Source organism: Gopherus flavomarginatus, chromosome 2 (genome assembly GCF_025201925.1).
Source record: "Gopherus flavomarginatus isolate rGopFla2 chromosome 2, rGopFla2.mat.asm, whole genome shotgun sequence".
Classification (NCBI taxonomy): domain Eukaryota; kingdom Metazoa; phylum Chordata; order Testudines; family Testudinidae; genus Gopherus; species Gopherus flavomarginatus.
This window is the reverse complement of record NC_066618.1, coordinates 93,337,511-93,356,554: the sequence shown is the minus strand read 5'-3', so window position 1 is coordinate 93,356,554 and position 19,044 is coordinate 93,337,511. Positions and strand designations below refer to the sequence as shown.

The 19,044-nt window shown below is 41.2% G+C and overlaps 1 protein-coding gene across 1 annotated transcript in view; it reads left to right on the top strand.

Annotated features, from left to right (window-relative positions):
- The window catches only part of ELMO1 (engulfment and cell motility 1), a 112,732-nt gene extending 96,817 nt beyond the window's left edge, over positions 1 to 15,915 (top strand). Inside the window, exons 5-7 of the mRNA XM_050937810.1 lie at positions 3,067 to 3,149; positions 10,168 to 10,245; positions 14,611 to 15,915. Coding sequence (XP_050793767.1) covers positions 3,067 to 3,149; positions 10,168 to 10,245; positions 14,611 to 14,811 — 362 coding nt within the window. The 3' untranslated portion in view covers positions 14,812 to 15,915. The remainder of the gene's footprint in view (positions 1 to 3,066; positions 3,150 to 10,167; positions 10,246 to 14,610) is intronic.
- The last annotated feature ends 3,129 nt before the right edge of the window (positions 15,916 to 19,044 follow it).

Sequence of the window (19,044 nt, the reverse complement as noted above, 5' to 3'; positions counted from 1 at the left end):
TATCTCTAATTAATTCCTTGAGTGCCACAGGCTTTTCAGGCTCAGGGGGACACATGGATTACCACAACAGCCATTACATTAGGAATTAGTTTAAATGGAACATGAGAACCATCTGACTCATATAAATAGAGCCCAATAATAAGGTGCTACTGTTCAAGACCAAGTGCGGTCTCCCTAGTTTTTGAGTCAGCCTATATATAATGTGGACTGTGGAGATCTGCTACAGACTGAGTGTACTGACCTACACTCTCCTAGACATAAAGATTACTGTGCTCTCCACAGCCAGCTTTGGATAAGCCTTCTTGTTCCTACTGGTCATCCAGTGAGCAAAGGGGAACACACAGTGGTCCTTCTCTCTTCCCATTCTCCAATGCAGAAGGGAGAGAACCAGTAGGGGAAAGGGGATGAGGGAAAGGAAAATGAGACCAAGATGGCTTGTGAAGAGGGGAGTTTTCTTTGGCTGCTCACTACATTTAGATGAACTGCTACCATCAGTTCTCAAAAATGCCTTCTTTCATATCTAGTTTGCTAGGAAACTTGGTCCATTCCTCCCAGATCCTCATCTAGCCACAATAATCCATGCATTGGTCATATCCAGGCTGGAATACTGTGACTCATTGTATCTGAAGCTGAATGTGAAGATTATGCATAGGCTCCAGCTGGTACAGAATGCAGCTGCCCGCCCCTTTATGGCTTAGGCCACGTCAGACCCATGCTCAAGATCTTCCATTGGCTCCTTGTCAGCTTTAAGTGCCAGTTTAAGTCAATGGTTTTAATTTTCAAAGCGATTAATGGATCAAACCCCAGCTACATCAAAGACTAAATTTTGACTTATGAATCACCATGACAGCTGCATACTCCTGGGACAATACAGATCACAAAACCCGGGGCAAAGCATATGAAATCTGGGAACCAAAATTCTCAGTAGAGAGGATCCGACTATGGAACAACCTTCCAGACGAGACCAGGTGAATTCAGAGCCTGACCATCTTTAGGAAACATTACAAAGCCTTCAGTTTAGAGAAAGTCTTTTCATCATAAGTGATACTCACAACTCAGACACTCCCTTTTATTCCCAAAATCCTCTCAGTCCCTCAAAAAAACTACCCCAAGCAGAGTGTTGACCCTAAACAGAGAAAAATGCCAATGACTTCATGGAGTCCACTAGGGACTTTGCTGTGGCTATCACTATCTTTGCTATGGGGAAGTTGCTTAGATACTCCAGTGATGGGTGGCACTGTAAAATTCTAAAGTAGACCAAAGGAGGAGAGGTTGAATGGGAAACCCCAGGAATAATTTCTGCTGCTTATAGTTTACTCTGTGTAAAAAAAAATCCATTAAAATTGCATTGTATTTTAATATTTTGTATTGTCTTTTCAACCATAACACTGTGAGTGGTACAACAGCCTATTGTCTTGGCTAGAGAAGACACATATATAATACATAAAATATGTTTTTCTGCTGCTGAGTCCATTGGGGGAAAAATGCATTCACTGCTGTAGCATTTCCATTAGAGATTTTAAGGGCTCAAGCAATGACAGACTTTCATGTTATTATTCTGCTCAATATGATCCTTTTCCAAAGTCACAAGAATAATGGGTTATTTATAGATTATAGAAGCTTTCTGTCATTCACCGACCATATTATATTTAGAGTATATAGATTTTCCATAATGTAATTACTGCCGGAAAATTGACTTCCACTTGAAGCACAGATGCATTTATCTCTGTCTTTAGTGACCTCACCAAGTTTACTCTTCGAGAGACTGTGACAAGTGAAACTTTTCAAAACTTTTTTTAATGAATTTACTTTAAAAATGATTTTTTTAAAAAAACAGTGTTGGTTGGTCATTCTAAGCTTTATATAGATTCCCTATCAAAATCACAAGTGTGTGATTGAGCAGTCAGTCGTTGATAAAGTGTAAAACAACATGAAAAGTTATATCTAAATTAATAAGACAGATACATGCTATATGTTGTCTAGAGCAGTGGTTCTCAAACTTCTTTTTCGCGGACCACTTGAAAATTGCTGAGGGTCTCGGCAGACCACTTAATGATCTTTCCAAATGTTGTTTATACTGTTAGCTAACTATTGTAAAATGCTTTAGATAAAAGCCTATATAAAAAAACTTAACAACAATTAACATTTTTTTGTTCTACAAATAAAAGCACACAACTCATATTTTAATATCAGTAGTCTTACCTTGGATGTGCCCTCTGTCCCCTGCCATGGCAGGCCCTGAACTGGAGCTGGGAAGGAGGGGATTCTCTCCCTCTCTCCCCCACCATGGCCGCCCCCGAGCTGGAGCTGGGAAGGAGGGGATTCTCTCCCTCTCTCCCCCCGCATGGCAGTCTCCGAGCTGGGGCTGGGAAGGAGGGGGTTCTCTCCCCAGCCACAGAGCTGATGCTGGGAAGGAAGGCTGTCTCTCCCTGGCAGCCGCAGCCCTGGAGCTGGGGAAGGTGACCTCTTTCTCTGGCCACTGCAGCCCTGCATGTTCCAAATTCCTCCAATCTCCTCTTCTCAACCCACTGCCTCCTCCCACTTACCCCCTATTCTGCCCCAGGCCACCACCTCACCTTACATATGCATCTTCTCCAGCATCCAGGCACCTAAGTAATGGAGCCACACCTGCTCGGTTCCACTAATTAGGTGGGTGACCCTTCATTTTCTTGTGTGCCGCCGCCCAGGCGCGCACCTTAGAGGGAACTATCTGCAGACCACTTGAATGGAGTTCGTGGACCACAGTTTGAGAACCTCTGGTCTAGAGGTGTGAGTGTACATAAACCCTATACACATCTACACAAAATCCATTTTCCATCAAAAGTCTCAACAAGAGGGAGAAAGCAGAATCCTAGTTCACGTTTCCATCTAGACATGTGAAACTTCAATCCATTATGTTAAAGCTCAGTGATGCCTGTTTCAGTTGTTTTGCTTAGTTTTCTTTTTCACAGCAGACTCTGGTAATGGTATAGTAGCTGGAATTTTTGACACATCAGTTTTGCCTCTTGTTTGACAGCACAGCTCTTACACTTTTTGGTTACACTCATTTTCTTTTTTTGAATGCAGTACCTGTGGCAGATATAAAAGCAGTTGTGACAGGGAAGGACTGCCCTCACATGAAGGAGAAAGGTGCTCTTAAACAAAACAAGGTATGACTTTCAAATTATTATAAATGTTCATTCTGCAGAATACAAAGACTGTGAACTTGACCTTTCCTGAAATAACTGCATTCTGGCTTGCTGCAAATCCATTTGTATGTGAACACCCACACACACACACACACACACTCTCTCTCTCTCTCTCTCTCTTTTTCTGTATTTTTCTGTCTTTTTCTGTTTTCATCTAGGACCATGTGAGTCAAATTATTAGACAAGCCTACTTGAGTGGGCTCAACCCTATGTTTAACTTTCATGGCATCTGTGCATTGTGATAATTGTGGGTAAACACAACACATACGGGGAAGTGATCAGGAATTCTGGCTCCTGCTGGATTCCAGGGAGTCTAGCAGAGTAGCAATAACTAATGATGAGTGGCCTAATGATGTTACCTTCTGAAACATTATCCTCATGTAACAAATTAATAGTGCTTACCATTTTCTCTGATGAATCTGTCACTGCATCCCTGTCACACAGCAAAAAATACAATTTATGTTTAGTTTATAAATTTCAAGTGTGAAATGGATGCTGATGAAAGGATGCCATGTGATATTTGAATTTTAAGGCAGCAATGATGCATTCAGTGTTACAGTGGAATTGGGAAGAGGAGGCAGTGTTCAGATCCAGATTAGGTTTAGGATATTTTTCAGAGTTTGAGGTCAAGAAGCTGAAGCTATCACTAGTGTTCAGGTTTCATAGTGCTAAAATCCTTTTTTTTTTGCTAAGAAATTAATTCCCAATTACGAGAGCTTGGAAGATCCAATGATCTTGGGGAAATTCTGCCATCTTTAAAGGTGGAAATCCCTGGCCAACAAGTATATTCATGAGACTTCCATCAACCTGTGCTGCATATGAATTTCAGTGGGGAAATAAGACCCTCATTGCTTTGGATCTGACTTAAAACCACAGGGTTCTTGCCAGGGGCTTTTAATCTGAATCTGTCAATGCCTGAAATTAGGAATATTTTGAAGTTCTGCTTTGGATCCACCTCTAGTTGTGATGCTTAGAAAAAATCTGAAGCATAAAATATTAAAAATAGGATTTCCTACCTCGGTAGTGTTTAATTTTGAAAACAAAATGTGTATGTTGAATGTTCATGAAAGCACAGGACTAATGAAAGATCTGAGCCAGGCACCATGGGGATGGGTGCAGTGAAAGCTTCCCCCCATAAACATTGCAATGTACCTTTGTCAGTCCCTTCCCACCTCTGGTCTTTTCCTACAATGAGAAGGAGATGAGGACAGGTAGAGACAGCTGAAACTAGCTCTTCCCTCAATGGCTGATTCTAAGATACTACGCTGATGAGTGCAAGATGGCTGGAGGGACAGACCATCTCAGAAGCTCTGTTTGTGTTTGTTTCCCACACAGGTAATTAGTATCAGTTGTATTTGGCTCATAGAGCAAAATAGTCATTTTGAAATACAGAGTTTAGCCTCATCTTCTTTCACTATAGAATATTTCTGATTGAAAATGAAAAGCCTTATCAAATGAAAATCAAAACCAAACCAAAAAAAAGAAAGAAAGAAAGAAAAAATTTTCCTGGTTAATTTTCTGAATTAGAACACAAACACACACGTACACGCAATAGATTGCACACAGCTCCTACTTATTGCTGCATCTGAGACATCAACAGCATTTGGCTGTGGCATATATATGAAGTATTTTTAATGCTTCCTTATCTTGGCATTCATTTGTCCACAAAAACAAAGACAGAAACCATACAGTGGGTGATGAAAACTTGTCATCTTTATAAAGCAGCAGTGTTTAAGTAGAGTTTAATGTTAAATAGAAGGGCTACAGATTTGTATGCCCTCAGCAGTCAGTAATGCACCATTTCCTAGGGTAAAATTGCAATAGACTGACATAAAGCTGCTAACCAAAGACATGGAGGTCAGGAATTGATAGGTAACATAATTACATCCATAGCTGTTGAATTCAGTTTTTGGTACAGACTGTAGTAATCTTCGTCATTACTCCATTTATGATGTTGATTTTTCCATGTCCTCATTTTCTGCTTTAGGAATAACAGAATTTGGAAGGTTAGTTATTGTGTAATACAGACTGTATGCACAATGTCTGCAACATTTTAATAGTCTGTACAGAATATTGCAGCACTGCTTAGATAAATTTTAATTTAATTTAGTTTGACAGCTGACAATGATGTATCAAAATCTCACAAACCCTGTTTTCTTTGTATTTACAAAGCACGGAGCATAGGTTGAAGTTTCACAATTGAAGAGAGGATTTAAAAGGATACCTTCAGAGGAGAGAGAGAAAGAGAGAGGGAGCGAATATACATTAAGGTGCTTGTTATATATAATGTGTATTCATAGGCAGAAAAGAAAATTAAATGAGAGAATGACAGTGTTACACACAGGAATAGAATTGGCAGAATGTTCTTAACAGTGGCTTCATCATTTCTCCATTGGTCAACATCAGCCCTTATTCTTCCACTGGGATCATTTAGAAATAAATTGGAACAAAACTGAACTGGAATTTTGATGCCATATGAAACTGGAATGGCTTGATGGAAGCAGACTTGAATCCATGGTTGTTTAGTCTTGGTCACTTTTTAAATTGGGTTCAATTTTAAGGCTCACTATTAGGCTCATTTGTGCCTCTCATATAATATTAATATTTTTTATGCAAATGAATTGTATTTAATTTAAAAGCCATTTAACAGGGAAGTATGAGAGACATGTTCATCTAGCCGTGGGTATTCCCCAGCCATCCCTTCCATTTGCTGACTTGCAGGTTTAAGAACAGAAGAACGGCTGTACTTGGTCAGTCCAAAGGCCCAGTGTCCTATCTTCCGACAGTGGCAAAGGCCAGGTGCCCCAGAGGGAATGAACAGAACAGGGAATCATCAAGTGATCCATCCTCTGTCGCCCATTCCCAGCTTCTGGCAAACAGAGGCTAGGGACACCATTCCTGCCCATCCTGGCTAATAAGTTCATGGAGAATAGGTCCATCAATGGTTATCTAAATCTTTTTGAACCCCATTGTAGTTTTGGCCTCCGCAACATCCCCTGGCAACGAGTTTCATAAGTTGACTGGCATTGTGTGATGAAATACTTACTTTCGATTGTTTTAAGCCTGCTGCCTGTCAATTTCATTGGGTGACCCCTGGTTCTTGTGTTATGTGAAGGAGTAAATAACACCTCCTTATTTACTTTCTCCATCTGCGGAGAATTTTTAGTGAGCAGAAATTAATCTACTTGCTTCTCCGTTCTTCAGAAACATCTGTTCTCTTTGATTTTTCCTTGCTTATCACAGAACAAGAACACCAGCACACATTCTAGGTAGTGTACGGTGGGAACCATCCTGCCCTGGCATTGACTTAATAGGCCTATGGTTCCCAACCTGTGATGTGGGCTGTAGGAACCATGAGACCACTCACAGTGAGATGGAAGGACACTCACATGATAGTTTCAGCTGCATATGATCGCTTGTGCTCCTCAGCCTTAAGCAGTTGCAGCATAACAATTAACCAGTAGCAAATCTGATCATCAAAAGCTTCCCCGCTCCCTGATCCGGTCTCTGATTGGCCTGTACAATGGAACCAGGTATAGCAGCCAGAGAGGCAAACAGACATTGTGGGAGAGGAGATCTGCTCACATCTCTTCTGTAAAGGCTGAAGCAGGGAGTGGCCAGTAACTTTAAGCAGAGTGTTCACACTCTATTTCAATGTGAGAGACATCTCTGGTTCCAAGCACTGATTCCTCTTGTAAATACAGGAAGGGGCAGAGAAGAATTCACTAGGAGAAGAAAGGAAGAGAGAGAGAGGGAGGGAGAGCAAAACCAGGGGAGAGGGAGAAGTTAGAAGTGATGAAAGAATGGGTGCAGAGGAAGAAGTGAAACAGAGTTGGAAATAGGGAGCAAATTGGAAGGATTATGAGAGAAAGGATGGATCTGGGACAGAGAGAGGAGCTGGTGGAAAGAGTTAGAAGGGAAAAGTGAACACAGAGAGATTGAGAACTGGGTTTTCAGAGGGAGACAGAAAGGGAAGGAGATAATTGTGAGAAAGTTAATGGACTGAATGAAACACTGAAAGTAAGACCCAGCAAAAAAAAAGACAAAAGAGACAAAAAGGCAAATGAGAGAACATGGGAAAGAGGGAGAGAAGGGAGTGATAATAGAGCAAAATGGGTGCAAGACGTGGCAATGACTTCAGGGCATGGCATGTAGGGATATAGGTAGGAGCCAGGACTGGATCCATTACCAGTGGGGTCTTCAACCCGGGTGGCGAGTTGAGGGGAAGAGTTAGCTGGAGAATGTTGAGAAGGTGATATCTGACAGAAAGGCTGAGCTTGGAGCATCATACTGTTTGTTATTGGTTCTTTCACATCCCTAGTCCTACGTACAGGATTTGTTGATGACCTTCTGGAAATTCAGTAGCTTCATAGTAAAGGCTCCATCCCCTGCGCATTTTGTTTCATAACTTGGCATTTTCTGATATCAGTAATTGATAACACTATGAGAGGAGATAAGACCAGGCTTGTACGGGCAGAGGTAAATTTGGTTCTGGCATGCAGTCGTTACTCTTAATAAGATACACTTAAGAGACATGCCTAACACAGGAAATAACTACATAAACTATAAACAATTTGATAGCTGAGTGCATCTGTAGAGCCAGGAGCTGTTGCTCCCTCTGGAAATTAACCCAGAGAGCTCCTTTTGTATGTTCTAGAAATACAGCAAGTTTGAGATAATACCCACACCCTGAGGAAAGCAAGAATTTTTGCCATGTGATACTGAAGTCTCAGGTCAACCACAAAGTATGTATAGAGTGTAATTTAAAGTTTGTAATCCAGATTCTGGTCTTGTTACATCAGTGTAAATCTGGAGTAACTCCACTGAAGTCAATGGAGCTCTCTGGCTCTGTGTACCTGTGATCAAATCTGGCCTGGTATATCTGCTATAGCCAGATTTACAGTTGTTTCATTATTGATTCTCAATATCATGAATATTGGAAGCAGTGCTCCTGTAGCTTCTAGCTGTGTAGGAACAATTGTTGTATGCCTTTCTTCTCTCCTTCTTCAAGAGAGCCTGTAAAGACAATCAGTGTTATAGGGCCACTGACCAGGAAACAAGGGAGTAAAAAGAACCGGACCAATGATATGAAGGGGTATATTTCTGAGTCCACCAAGTAGAGGTTACACCAGTCACTTCACTAATTACTGTTAGCGTGTGGTAAAAACTAATCAGAGTTGATATTGAGATGTACTGCAATAACTGATATACCACATGTACTTGCTAGTTTCAGCATATGGAAATACCACAGTACCTTAGGTAGCAGTGTGGTCGCTATTGATAAAGGCTGACTATTTATTTACATAGGCTGGCATTTTCAAAGGCACTTGATTCTCTTGACTTTCAACAAGGGTTGCATGCTTAACTATTTCCCTTAGGCTCCTTTGAAAATTCCAGTTCAGATACATAGGAGAGAAAACTGATCATCTCTTTCCAACCTGCCCCTCAAAAAAAAACTTATTTGAGATCTATATAACTGAACAACAAAAACAGTAATATGTCAGATAGATGCATGGGAGGAGCTAACATTTTTTATTTGTAGCACTGTATGCGCTCTAAAACCGTTTGAAATGGAAATAAGAATGTGAACCACATTGAGAAACTTATTAATTTATCCTTATTATCACAGTATTTGTTAGACACTAATTATGTACCCAGTGTTGTGTCAGAGTTTATAATATAGCTCTAGTGCTTACATGGACTTGCAACAAGTATGACCTGTTAAACAAAAGCAAGAGCCAGATTTTCTACACACACACATACACGGACCCTGGCTGCTCAACCCAAAGATCTTACAATCTGAGTAGACACACAGATGTGGCATTTTTGAAGAGCAGAGCATGGAAGGTGGAAGTTATTGCCAGTAGGTTTTGTGGGACTCCTGTGTTCTCAGAAGGGATTCAAAGGAGGAGAGGTAGGGAGTTAGCACCTGGTTTAGGAATCTGTACAATGCAGAGAGGACAGCATGGAATAAGGCACTGAATTTGCAACGGGAAGGAATTGAATGAGGTAGTGAGGAAAGAAGCTTGGGCTGGAACATGAGAAATGGGGGAGTGAGAGTAGAAGAAATGAGGGTAGAGATGTAGGCGGAGGTGAAGTGGTGGAAAAGTTTGAAGGTGGTTATACTGTGGGGCAGATTCTTGGAGGCAACGTTGGAAGTGCATCTGAGGAGAAACACACAGGTAGCTTTTCACCATGTTTCTGTCTTCCTTCCTTATATTATTCAGGGCAACTCTGTGTAGCTACAGAGCTGCTTTATGTTACACCAGCTTGTAATGACCCTCTAAAGGGTGTTACGAGAGTGGGAAGCACTAGAGTGCAGGTCTGTTTGAACCCTCCCATCCCCAAAATGTCCCCTACGCTGGTGGGAGTGGACCCTGAGAGGAGGGTGAAGAATCAGCTATGGAAGCCTTCTGTGCTCCTTGGGGATTTCCCTCTGTGTGGTTGGATCCAAACCCACACAGGACACATTTGCCTGTACTGGTTCAGATGGCAATCAAAATGGCAGAAATCTCCTAAGAATGGATAATTCTGTAAGATTTCTGGCATCAACGATGGCACAAATATCAGAAAATGAATTGTCCTTGTGAAATATCTGTCTTATGGGGCTATGGCTTTGTGAGGTTTCGGTATCTCTGATCTCAGACCCTAGCCAAGGCAGAGCTCAAACCAGAACCCAAACTCTAGGCTAAGTTGGAGCCTCAAACTGACACCGCTACTCCGATTTTTAGCCTTGCCTAAGCCCCGTTGGCACCAGTGTTGGTTCTGTTGTCAGTGTCTCTTGTGATATGCTGGAACCATGGCAGTATTGGCCGAAAATGAAGTAGCATTTCAGGTGAGTATCATTTTATTCTGGTGCATACGGTAAAGTATTTCAGTTTTCTTCCGAGTTGTTGGCAGGGAAAAGAGCAAGGTGTGAATGTGTGACTCTTTCTTATGGACTTCTAATATGGGTTTCTTTATGACTGTGTTCTTCCAGGAGGTGCTTGAGCTTGCTTTCTCTATATTGTATGACTCAAATGGCCAACTGAATTTCATCGCTCCTGATAAGCATGAGGTAAGTAGAGGTTAAAGTAAGGGGAAACAAGGGTGAGATGGAGTGGGAAACACAGCTCTCCCACCTCTATAAAGATCGTAAGTTTTCAGGGACAGTCGTTTTGTTCTGTGTCTGTCCAGCACCTAGCACAATAGAATCCTGGTCCATGAGTGGAGCTCCTAGGTGATACAGTAATACAAATAATAATAAAACAGAGAGAGACCTCTCCCTTGTCTCCTGTTTTGGGAGGGCTGTGCTCACTCATAAGTCCCCCCCTCCTCCTTTCCTGGTGTAGTAAGAGCTTCTCTTCTTAATTCAATCTATTTTAATCACTGGAAAGTGGGTAATTCTCCCAAGTGAATACAAATAAAACTTCAATGTTCTCCTGTGTGACCAATAATCAGTTCATACAAGATTATAGAATAATCAAGTTAACCTCAGTATAACATCCCTGGCCTGTACTATCAAGACTGTGAAACACCAACAGGCATCATCAACTAGTCTTGACCACATTCCCATACCATCAGTGGAGTTTATGGATACAAACACATTGGCCTTTTATGCTACTAGGTGGCACATCCCCCCTGTTCTCAGTTTAATGTTATTAAGCATGCTCCTGGCACATAACACTATACATTCTGCTGTATCCACTATGTGGGATGGGACAGAGCTCTGTGAGCCAATGGTGCAAATAAAAAAGCAAAACAAAACAGCCCACCCCCGAAGAAGCATATACCTTGGAAGATAATGGTCAATTTCCAAATTGAAGATGGAAGCATCACAAATGATTGTCTCAAAGTATTTGGGATTTCCAGATATAAACTTAGAAGGATGCTTAGCACAAGAAAGGACAATTAAAGTGCATTAGGTATGCAGCTTTCACATTTGCAGTTCTGGCTAAAATCTTTTAAACAGATGTTAATTCTGATAGAAAAAGCCAAATGAGCTTCTAAGGATTAATTTTTCAATGTCACTTAGATGCTTTTTCGTTTCAGGAAGTGATTTGATGGCAAATCTTCAGTTAAGAGAAGTTAACAATAACGTTTCTAGAGCTCCCAAAGCTTCAGCTACTGCTTAGAGTGATTGTTTTAGAAAAGACGTAGTGCTCTTCAACCTCTAGACTGGACACATGTTGGGTTCTTTCTGCCATAAATTCTGCAACAATTTAATTATAGTCCATGTTGGCTCTTAGGGGCCAATTGTCACAGAAATTAGTAAATATTTCAGTCACCTCCACTGGAAAATGCAGCATATGACTACTGCCATCTTCTAATGAACTAACAGAGACCTTGTAATCTTTTCCTAAACATCCTCCTCTGTTTTTACCTTCAACTTTGTCCAGCTCATTTAAAACAAAATTGGCATGCTTGAAGAAGTCTGCGTTTGTGACCAGAAAAGCAAGAGCCAGCGTCAGGGCTGGGCTGCGGACAGCCAGCCTGCATGGATCAGCTACCAAGTTGTGGTGAAGAGATGAGTAGCGGATGAGGGGTTGAGTCAAGTCAGGATGCTAGGAAGCAAGAGTGAGGCTCTGAATTGCAGACAGGAGGCAAGTAGCAGAGTCAGACATGAACCGGCAAGGCAAGGTGTGAAGGGGGAGGAAGCAGGCAGCTCAGACAGCTCCCTGTAATGGTTTCTTGGTTTATATATCAGCATGGGCCAATCAGCTGGCTGCAAGGGGCTGCCACTCAGGCCCTGCTGGCCAGTACTTCCTGCAGCACTTAGCGTCACAAGTTCTCCCACCAAAAACCCAGCCTAAATTTCTGCTGGTGGTACGGAAATGTCCTAATTGGTCTAAATTAGCAGTGTTAACTTAACTTAGCAGTGTTCCCAACTTTTGAGATTTGTGTCTCAATATTTGGTGTGCTTAAAGGCTTAAAAACCAGAAAGCAAATAAAATGAACCCAATATTTTAAACTCACGATGTCTGAGCTACCATCATTGTTTTGGGGAGCCTGACTCATGATCTTTTAAATTTGGCAATACAGCTTAGCCGTCTGTCAAAGCTCACACACTTTGAGATTACCCCATCGTATTTGTTTTTCCTTTGAATGCTGAGATGGTTTTGACAGAATACCAAAACAAAGAAACAAAAAACGTGGATTATTCCATCCCTGCGTTTTGACAGAGAAGCTAATAAGACTGGTTAGAATTAGGTTTCACTGCCACTTCATTAAAATTAGTCTGTATTAAATTGAGTTGATTCTTCAGTGGCTCTTTAGTCTGTTTTGTACGTTGAAAGAAGTACCTCTGAATCAGTGCTGTGATTTTTCCACCTGCTCAGTAGGATTTCTAGCAGTTTCCTAAATTATGCATGTCTGATTAGGTTCACTTGCCAAAGGGGAGATGAGACAAGGAGTCCCTTTCTCCATCCACTGCACCCACATAATAGGTGCCAGAAGAAGGTTGCAAGGAACTAGAAGGGGCTCCAAATCAGTTATGTTTGAACCAGAGGAGAACCATGGCTCTGCCCTCACCAATGCACTGAGATGCTTGTGCTGAGGGGGCGCTGGTTACATCAGATGATCAGATATTACGTGGAGAGCTTTCCAGCATGGGTCCACATGTAAAAGCACCTCCATTTCTTTTCAATCATTCCTTTACTTCTCCTGATAAATCTTTCTTATAGAAATGTTTAAGGAAACGGTGAATTTGCAAAACACCATGGAGCTGTATGTTCAGCAGGAATTTTATTTTCAGGTCAGCTTTTTGTTCTTTCTTGGAGGCCTGTCTACTCTACGGAAAAAATGTATATTTAAAACATGAAAGCTTAGCACGATTTAAAATCCCATTGTAGACAGGGCAAGTTAGAGTTTGAAACCTTATTAGCTGGTCAATGTGAATCATAAACGGAGCCCTGCAAATCCGCAGATATCTGCAGACCATTTTTTGCAGATAGTGGATCAGATGCAGATACAACCACACAGGGCTCTATTCACTGGCCGTGCCTGGCTGGTGGTCCAATACCAAACTGGGAGGGATTACAACTGCTTTGGAGGATAGGGTCATAATTCAAAATGATCTGGACAAATTGGAGAAACGGTCTGAGGTAAATAGGATAAAGTTTAATAAAGACAAATACAAAGTGCTCCACTTAGGAAGGAACAATCAATTTCACACATACAGAATGGGAAGAGACTGTCTAGGAAGGAGTACGGCAGAAAGGGATCTAGGGGTTATGGTGGACCACAAGCTAAATATGGGTCAACAGTGTGATGCTGTTGCAAAAAAAGCAAACATGATTCTGGGATACATTAACAGGTGTGTTATGAGCAAGACACGAGAAGTCATTCTTCCACTCTACTCTGCACTGGTTAGGCCTCAACTGGAATATTGTGTCCAGTTCTGGGCATCGCATTTCAAGAAAGATGTGGAGAAATTGGAGAGGGTCCAGAGAAGAGCAAAAAGAATGATTAAAGGTCTAGAGAACATGACCTATGAAGGAAGGCTGAAAGAATTGGGTTTGTTTAGTTTGGAAAAGAGAAGACTTGAGAGGGGACATAATAGCAGTTTTCAGGTATCTAAGAGGGTGTCATAAGGAGGAGGGAGAAAACCTGTTCATCTTAGCCTCTAAGGATAGAACAAGAAGCAATGGGCTTAAACTGCAGCAAGGGAGGTTTAGGTTGGACATTAGGAAAAAGTTCCTAACTGTCAGAATGGTTAAACACTTGAATAAATTGCTTAGGGAGGTTGTGGAATCTCCATCTCTGGAGATACTTAAGAGTAGGTTAGATAAATGTCTATCCGAGATGGTCTAGACAGTATTTGGTCCTGCCATGAGGGCAGGGGACTAGACTCGATGACCTCTAGACATCCCTTCCAGCCCTATGATCTATGAATTTATGAATCTATTAATTAGTGGGAAGATGATACAAAGTGGCATTCTTGAGATTGAAGGAGAAGTGTCTTTTAGAAACTACTTGGTTTACTGTATACATTCTTCTGGTTTATCAAATATTAGAGCTGACTGAATGTGAAAATTTTCAATTTGGAATAAAGGCCTTTTTTTAAAAAAATCAAAAAATTTTGACTAAAAACAAAGAAAATTTTCACTGTGTTGGAAATTTTCCAAGCAAAAAGCCCACACACCAGAGAAATTCCCCATTTTTTTTAAAAGGAACATTTTTCATTTCTTTTGATGTTTCCCAGAATTTTTGTTACCATATTCTGACCAGCTGTTTGAAACATTTACCTGTTTCACACTAGATCACTAGCTAATAAATATGTTTAAAATTAAGCCAAAGAAGTGCATCTGTCTAGTTTAATTTTAGAGATGTTTTTAAGTCACTGGAGCATAAATGCACTGGAGATGACGCGGTTGGCTGATTTGTTTGCATGGGAGAGCAGGTTAGGTCTGGACTTAATGAAGATTCTTGTCTTCCACGGCAGTACTGTATCTGGACCGATGGATTGAATGCCCTCCTTGGGAAGGATATGATGAGTGACCTGACACGAAATGACTTGGACACGCTGCTCAGCATGGAGATAAAGCTGCGTCTCCTTGACTTGGAGAATATACAGATTCCTGATGCTCCCCCACCAATTCCAAAGGAGCCCAGCAACTATGATTTTGTTTATGACTGTAACTGAAACTGCCCATTGAAACTCGCATTTAAACTGGAAATATTATAACTGGAAAGATTAAACAAAGAGCGAGAGAAGCCCACATGTGCACACCTTGGATTATGGACTATGGTTAAAGCACTCACTTTTCTTTCCATTCCCTGCATCTGTTCCTTTCCCCTGATCCCATCTCCCCCATTGCTAGTCAAAAATGACATTGCTTTAACTTCTAATTGCAGTCCATTGGATGTGGCTAACGCGAAGACCACTAAGCAGCGTCCATCAGAGGAACTTTTAAATTTTTAATGCTGGAATAGGCATTCTAAATAAAATATGATGCTTCCAAACTGCATGCCTACAAAACCAAACCTGGCACTTGCAGGTGCTTTATCTGGAAGTTGGGAGGTAGAGAGGAGAAGCAGCTACTGTAAGTGGAAGGTGGAGAGAGCGAGATTTTCCCAACCTATCCCAAGAGTCAGCTCACAACTAATTTCAAAAAAAGATGAAAAGTATTAACTGCTTAAACTTCTGCACCATCATCACTGTCGTCATCTTTTGGCAACAGTGTCTCCATCCTCTGTGCTCTGCCACAGTTATAGTTCCCTAGAATAAGTCGTTTGCAGGTTTTCACTGTACTGTGGACTATAACACTGCAATGCTTCTAACTTCTTTTTCTGCTGTCTCTTAAATAGCCCTATATTTCTCCCAAATTACTAGCACAAATTGTGAATGAAGGCACTAGGTCTGTTCTCTGTAGCTGTAGCTATTCTAAGCCTCAATTGCCTCTAAAATTGGCTTGATGCTATCCAAAGTTTTTTCTTTTTTGGTTCAAAGTAAAATAATAGTTTCCACAGATTCATGAAAATGGTGAGACATCTGAATCGGCATCATCATTGCTACAGTGTTACAAGTTTGCAAGGGATTTATTTTTTGTTTTTGTACACGAGTTCTAACTTTTTTGTTTTTGTTCTTTGGCCAAACAAATATATTTAATGAAAAATAATTACATTGTGAGTTTATTTAGAGATGATGTTTTTATTTTTAATATCCATTGGAAACATTTGTCCGGGAGGAAAAAATATCCAATATTTCCTTCAATTTTGCTGTTGAATAAAATCTGAATTGTGATGATCCTGGAACCTTGGTTTTTAATTTTGAAGTTCTCTTTTACTTTATGTCATTTCTAACACTTCTGAGGCCTTTGCTACAAAGGGAAAGGGGAAAGTGTAAATTTAGGTTCTATGGTAGCAAGATAAGTGTCTGATTACAATGACTGTTTATTTATATGATGACAAAATCTGCATTGCAGTGGATAGATGAGCCTTTCTGAAAGGTAGCCATTGAGAAATCTAAATGCAAAGCAAACCAACACAATTACAGTCAATTGTAGGCCATTATTTTTAGGTTCTCCTTTGCTGAAATATCTGAGCCCCACATGCTTCCCTCCTCTTCCCTGAGTGGAGGGAACCAGAAACCAAGATGAGGGAGTGCTGGCTTTATGACATGTTTTTCTCCTCCTCCCTTCTCCAAATTCTCTGGCTGCCTACCAGTAGGTATTCCACTGGGTTCAGGCACCAGGGATCTGGAGATGCTGGGCCTGGTTCCTGGTGAGTCAATCTCTAATGCAAAGTTTCCACCACCTCCAAAATTCACGTCTTAGTCAATGTTAACTTGCTGGATTCCTCCTCTAATATGTGAACCCACCCACAGGGATTTTATCAGACCTTGTGGTGCCATGAAGCCAGATGAGTAAATTGAGGAACAGAACTTCCATGCAGATGGTTTGTGCCTCTGGTAGCTTCAAAACATCTGCAATTTTTGAGTAGGCCAAACACATTGACACCTTCACAGAGTGGATGGGGGTGGATCACATCCTAGAGATGGAAGGAGGAAGAGGAAATTTCATGAATCCAAGCATGACAGTCCTAAATAAGATACCTTCATAGGATTGCATACTCTCATAATTGCAATATACCTACTGTACTTCTATCTAACAGGATAGAGATAGATTGGTTTAGATGGTGAATGGTGATAGAAAAGAAAAGAGAATCTACAGATTAACACCAGAGCAAAATGTTACTGTGGGCCATAATCTGAGAGAAGATGAAGGGCAATTTCAAACTCATGGTGTGAAAGCTGGAGATGTTTGATATAAGGAAGTGTTGCCAAGGCTGTGTCATAGATAATCAGTGTTCAAAAATGGTGGAAACCCAAGACACGTAACTGCTTTAGAGGATTGGCAATACGATCTGGATTTTGGAATGGTACTTGGAGATTGGGCATGGAAGTAGGAGTACCCCTTTGTCCTGGACTGGAAGTTATCTCTTTCTCTTTGAAGTCGGGGTCCTCTTGGGCAGAGGACCTGTGTTTAATCGGCCAACACAGCCCAATGGATGTTTTTCAGTTGGCTAATTGAGCATGATGTTGTTTTTTATGTATGTATGTATGCTCCACAACAATTTGAATGGTCTGCATTTTACAAAATCTAATTTAAAAAATCTCTAGGTAGTAGGATAAAAAAAGCCAACCATGTCAGTGGTGACTAAAGGTCTGACTGCTGTTTGGCAATCTCAGTCCACACCATAACATACCCTAAGGACTGAATGGTCATGGAGACAGAATATCCCCCTCTCACATTAAGATGATCCCTCCAGAATAAACTTGAGACATATTGGGGAGGCAGAGAGTCTGTAGATACCTTGAGCCAGATTCTCATTTACCCTGAGGCCCCTTTATGCCACTTAGGCAGTGTAAAAAGGCCTTCTTCTTATGTGGCCTCTCCATTACTGGAGATTTCCAACCATGGTTGCCCATTCCAAATGATCCTCTGTTAATCTCTTTGTGGATGAATAGTCCATTTGATTCACCCAGGATACCACATTGTCTATCCAAGATCTTCTTTTTCTTCCTCAAATTCTGCCATCAACTTTTGCTTACAGAGCTCATAAACATGCATTGCCTGCTGACCTTTCTAAAATGTGCCCTGCAAATAAAATCTTCCTTTGGATAAGATTTCTAACTAGCATTTGCTAAGTTCCAATCATCTTCAATACCTTTTTGTTGGTTGCACAGTCTGTCCATGACCTGAAGAACAATCCTGTGGAGCTCAAAAGCTTGCTGCTTTCACCAACAGAAGTTGGTTCAATCAACAATATTACCTCACGCACTTTGTCTCTCCTGTATCCTGGGATGAACACAGCTACAACAACACTGCAGTCTATCCATGATATTTTCAGTTCTTGCATAACACCATAATTCAAAGGATTGTAGTTTCTGTATTATCAATTGTTTGAATGGCCATGTTTCACAGTTGTAATTTAACACAAACCAAATGTAAGTTTTATAAAAGTTAGAATTTAGTATTCAGATGTATGTCCCTCCTCATCAGATGTTTATTCTTTCAGAATGTCTCTTGCACTCTTGCTAGTCTGGTGCTGACCTCAGTATTCAATAATCCATCTTCTATAATGATGCTTCACAAGTAGCAATAATTTCTCACTAGCGGTATGGATGGATATATCATTTACTGGAATCTTGCATATTTTCCAAGGATGCTTGCATACCACTATAGTTTTTGTCTTGGCCGCATTCAACTTTAGGCCATATATTTGTTATAAAAACAATGAGGAGTCAGATGGCACCTTAAAGACTAATAGATTTATTTGGGCATAAGCTTTCGTGGGTAAAAAATCCACTTGTTCAGATGCATGGAGTCTTTGTTATATTCATATATAAGCTCCACTAACTTCATCAGACCTTCTTCTGTCTCAGCCAACAGCACTGTCATATGCATAGTGAATGTTATTGTCACGGAGTCACTGGGGCAGTGCTCTGGAATTGCTCCCTACGAAACCAGTCAGGACTTTGGGGGAGCATGCCTCCTCTCTCTGAGCATACTGTCCCCAGGGCAAGAAGCTTACACACCTTCAACCTTCCTGGGTCTGACCTCAGAGCATTCAGCATCCCCTTCCACACCATGTGCTTCCCACAGCAAGTCTGCCCAGGCAGGGCTCCTGGGAAAGCCAGAGGGCCTGCACCCCAACTCCACAGTCAGACGTGACTCTCAGCCAGCCGGTAAAACAGAAGGTTTATTAGTTGACAGGAACACAGGGTAGGACAGAACTTGTTAGCACAGAAATCAGTGACTTTCAGCCAAGTCCATCTTAAGGGAAGGGGAGCCCAGAGCTGGGGCTCTGGTCCACCCCCGAGCTCCAAGCAAGCCATGACCGACTCACTTCCAGCTGCCTGGCCCCTGCCCTG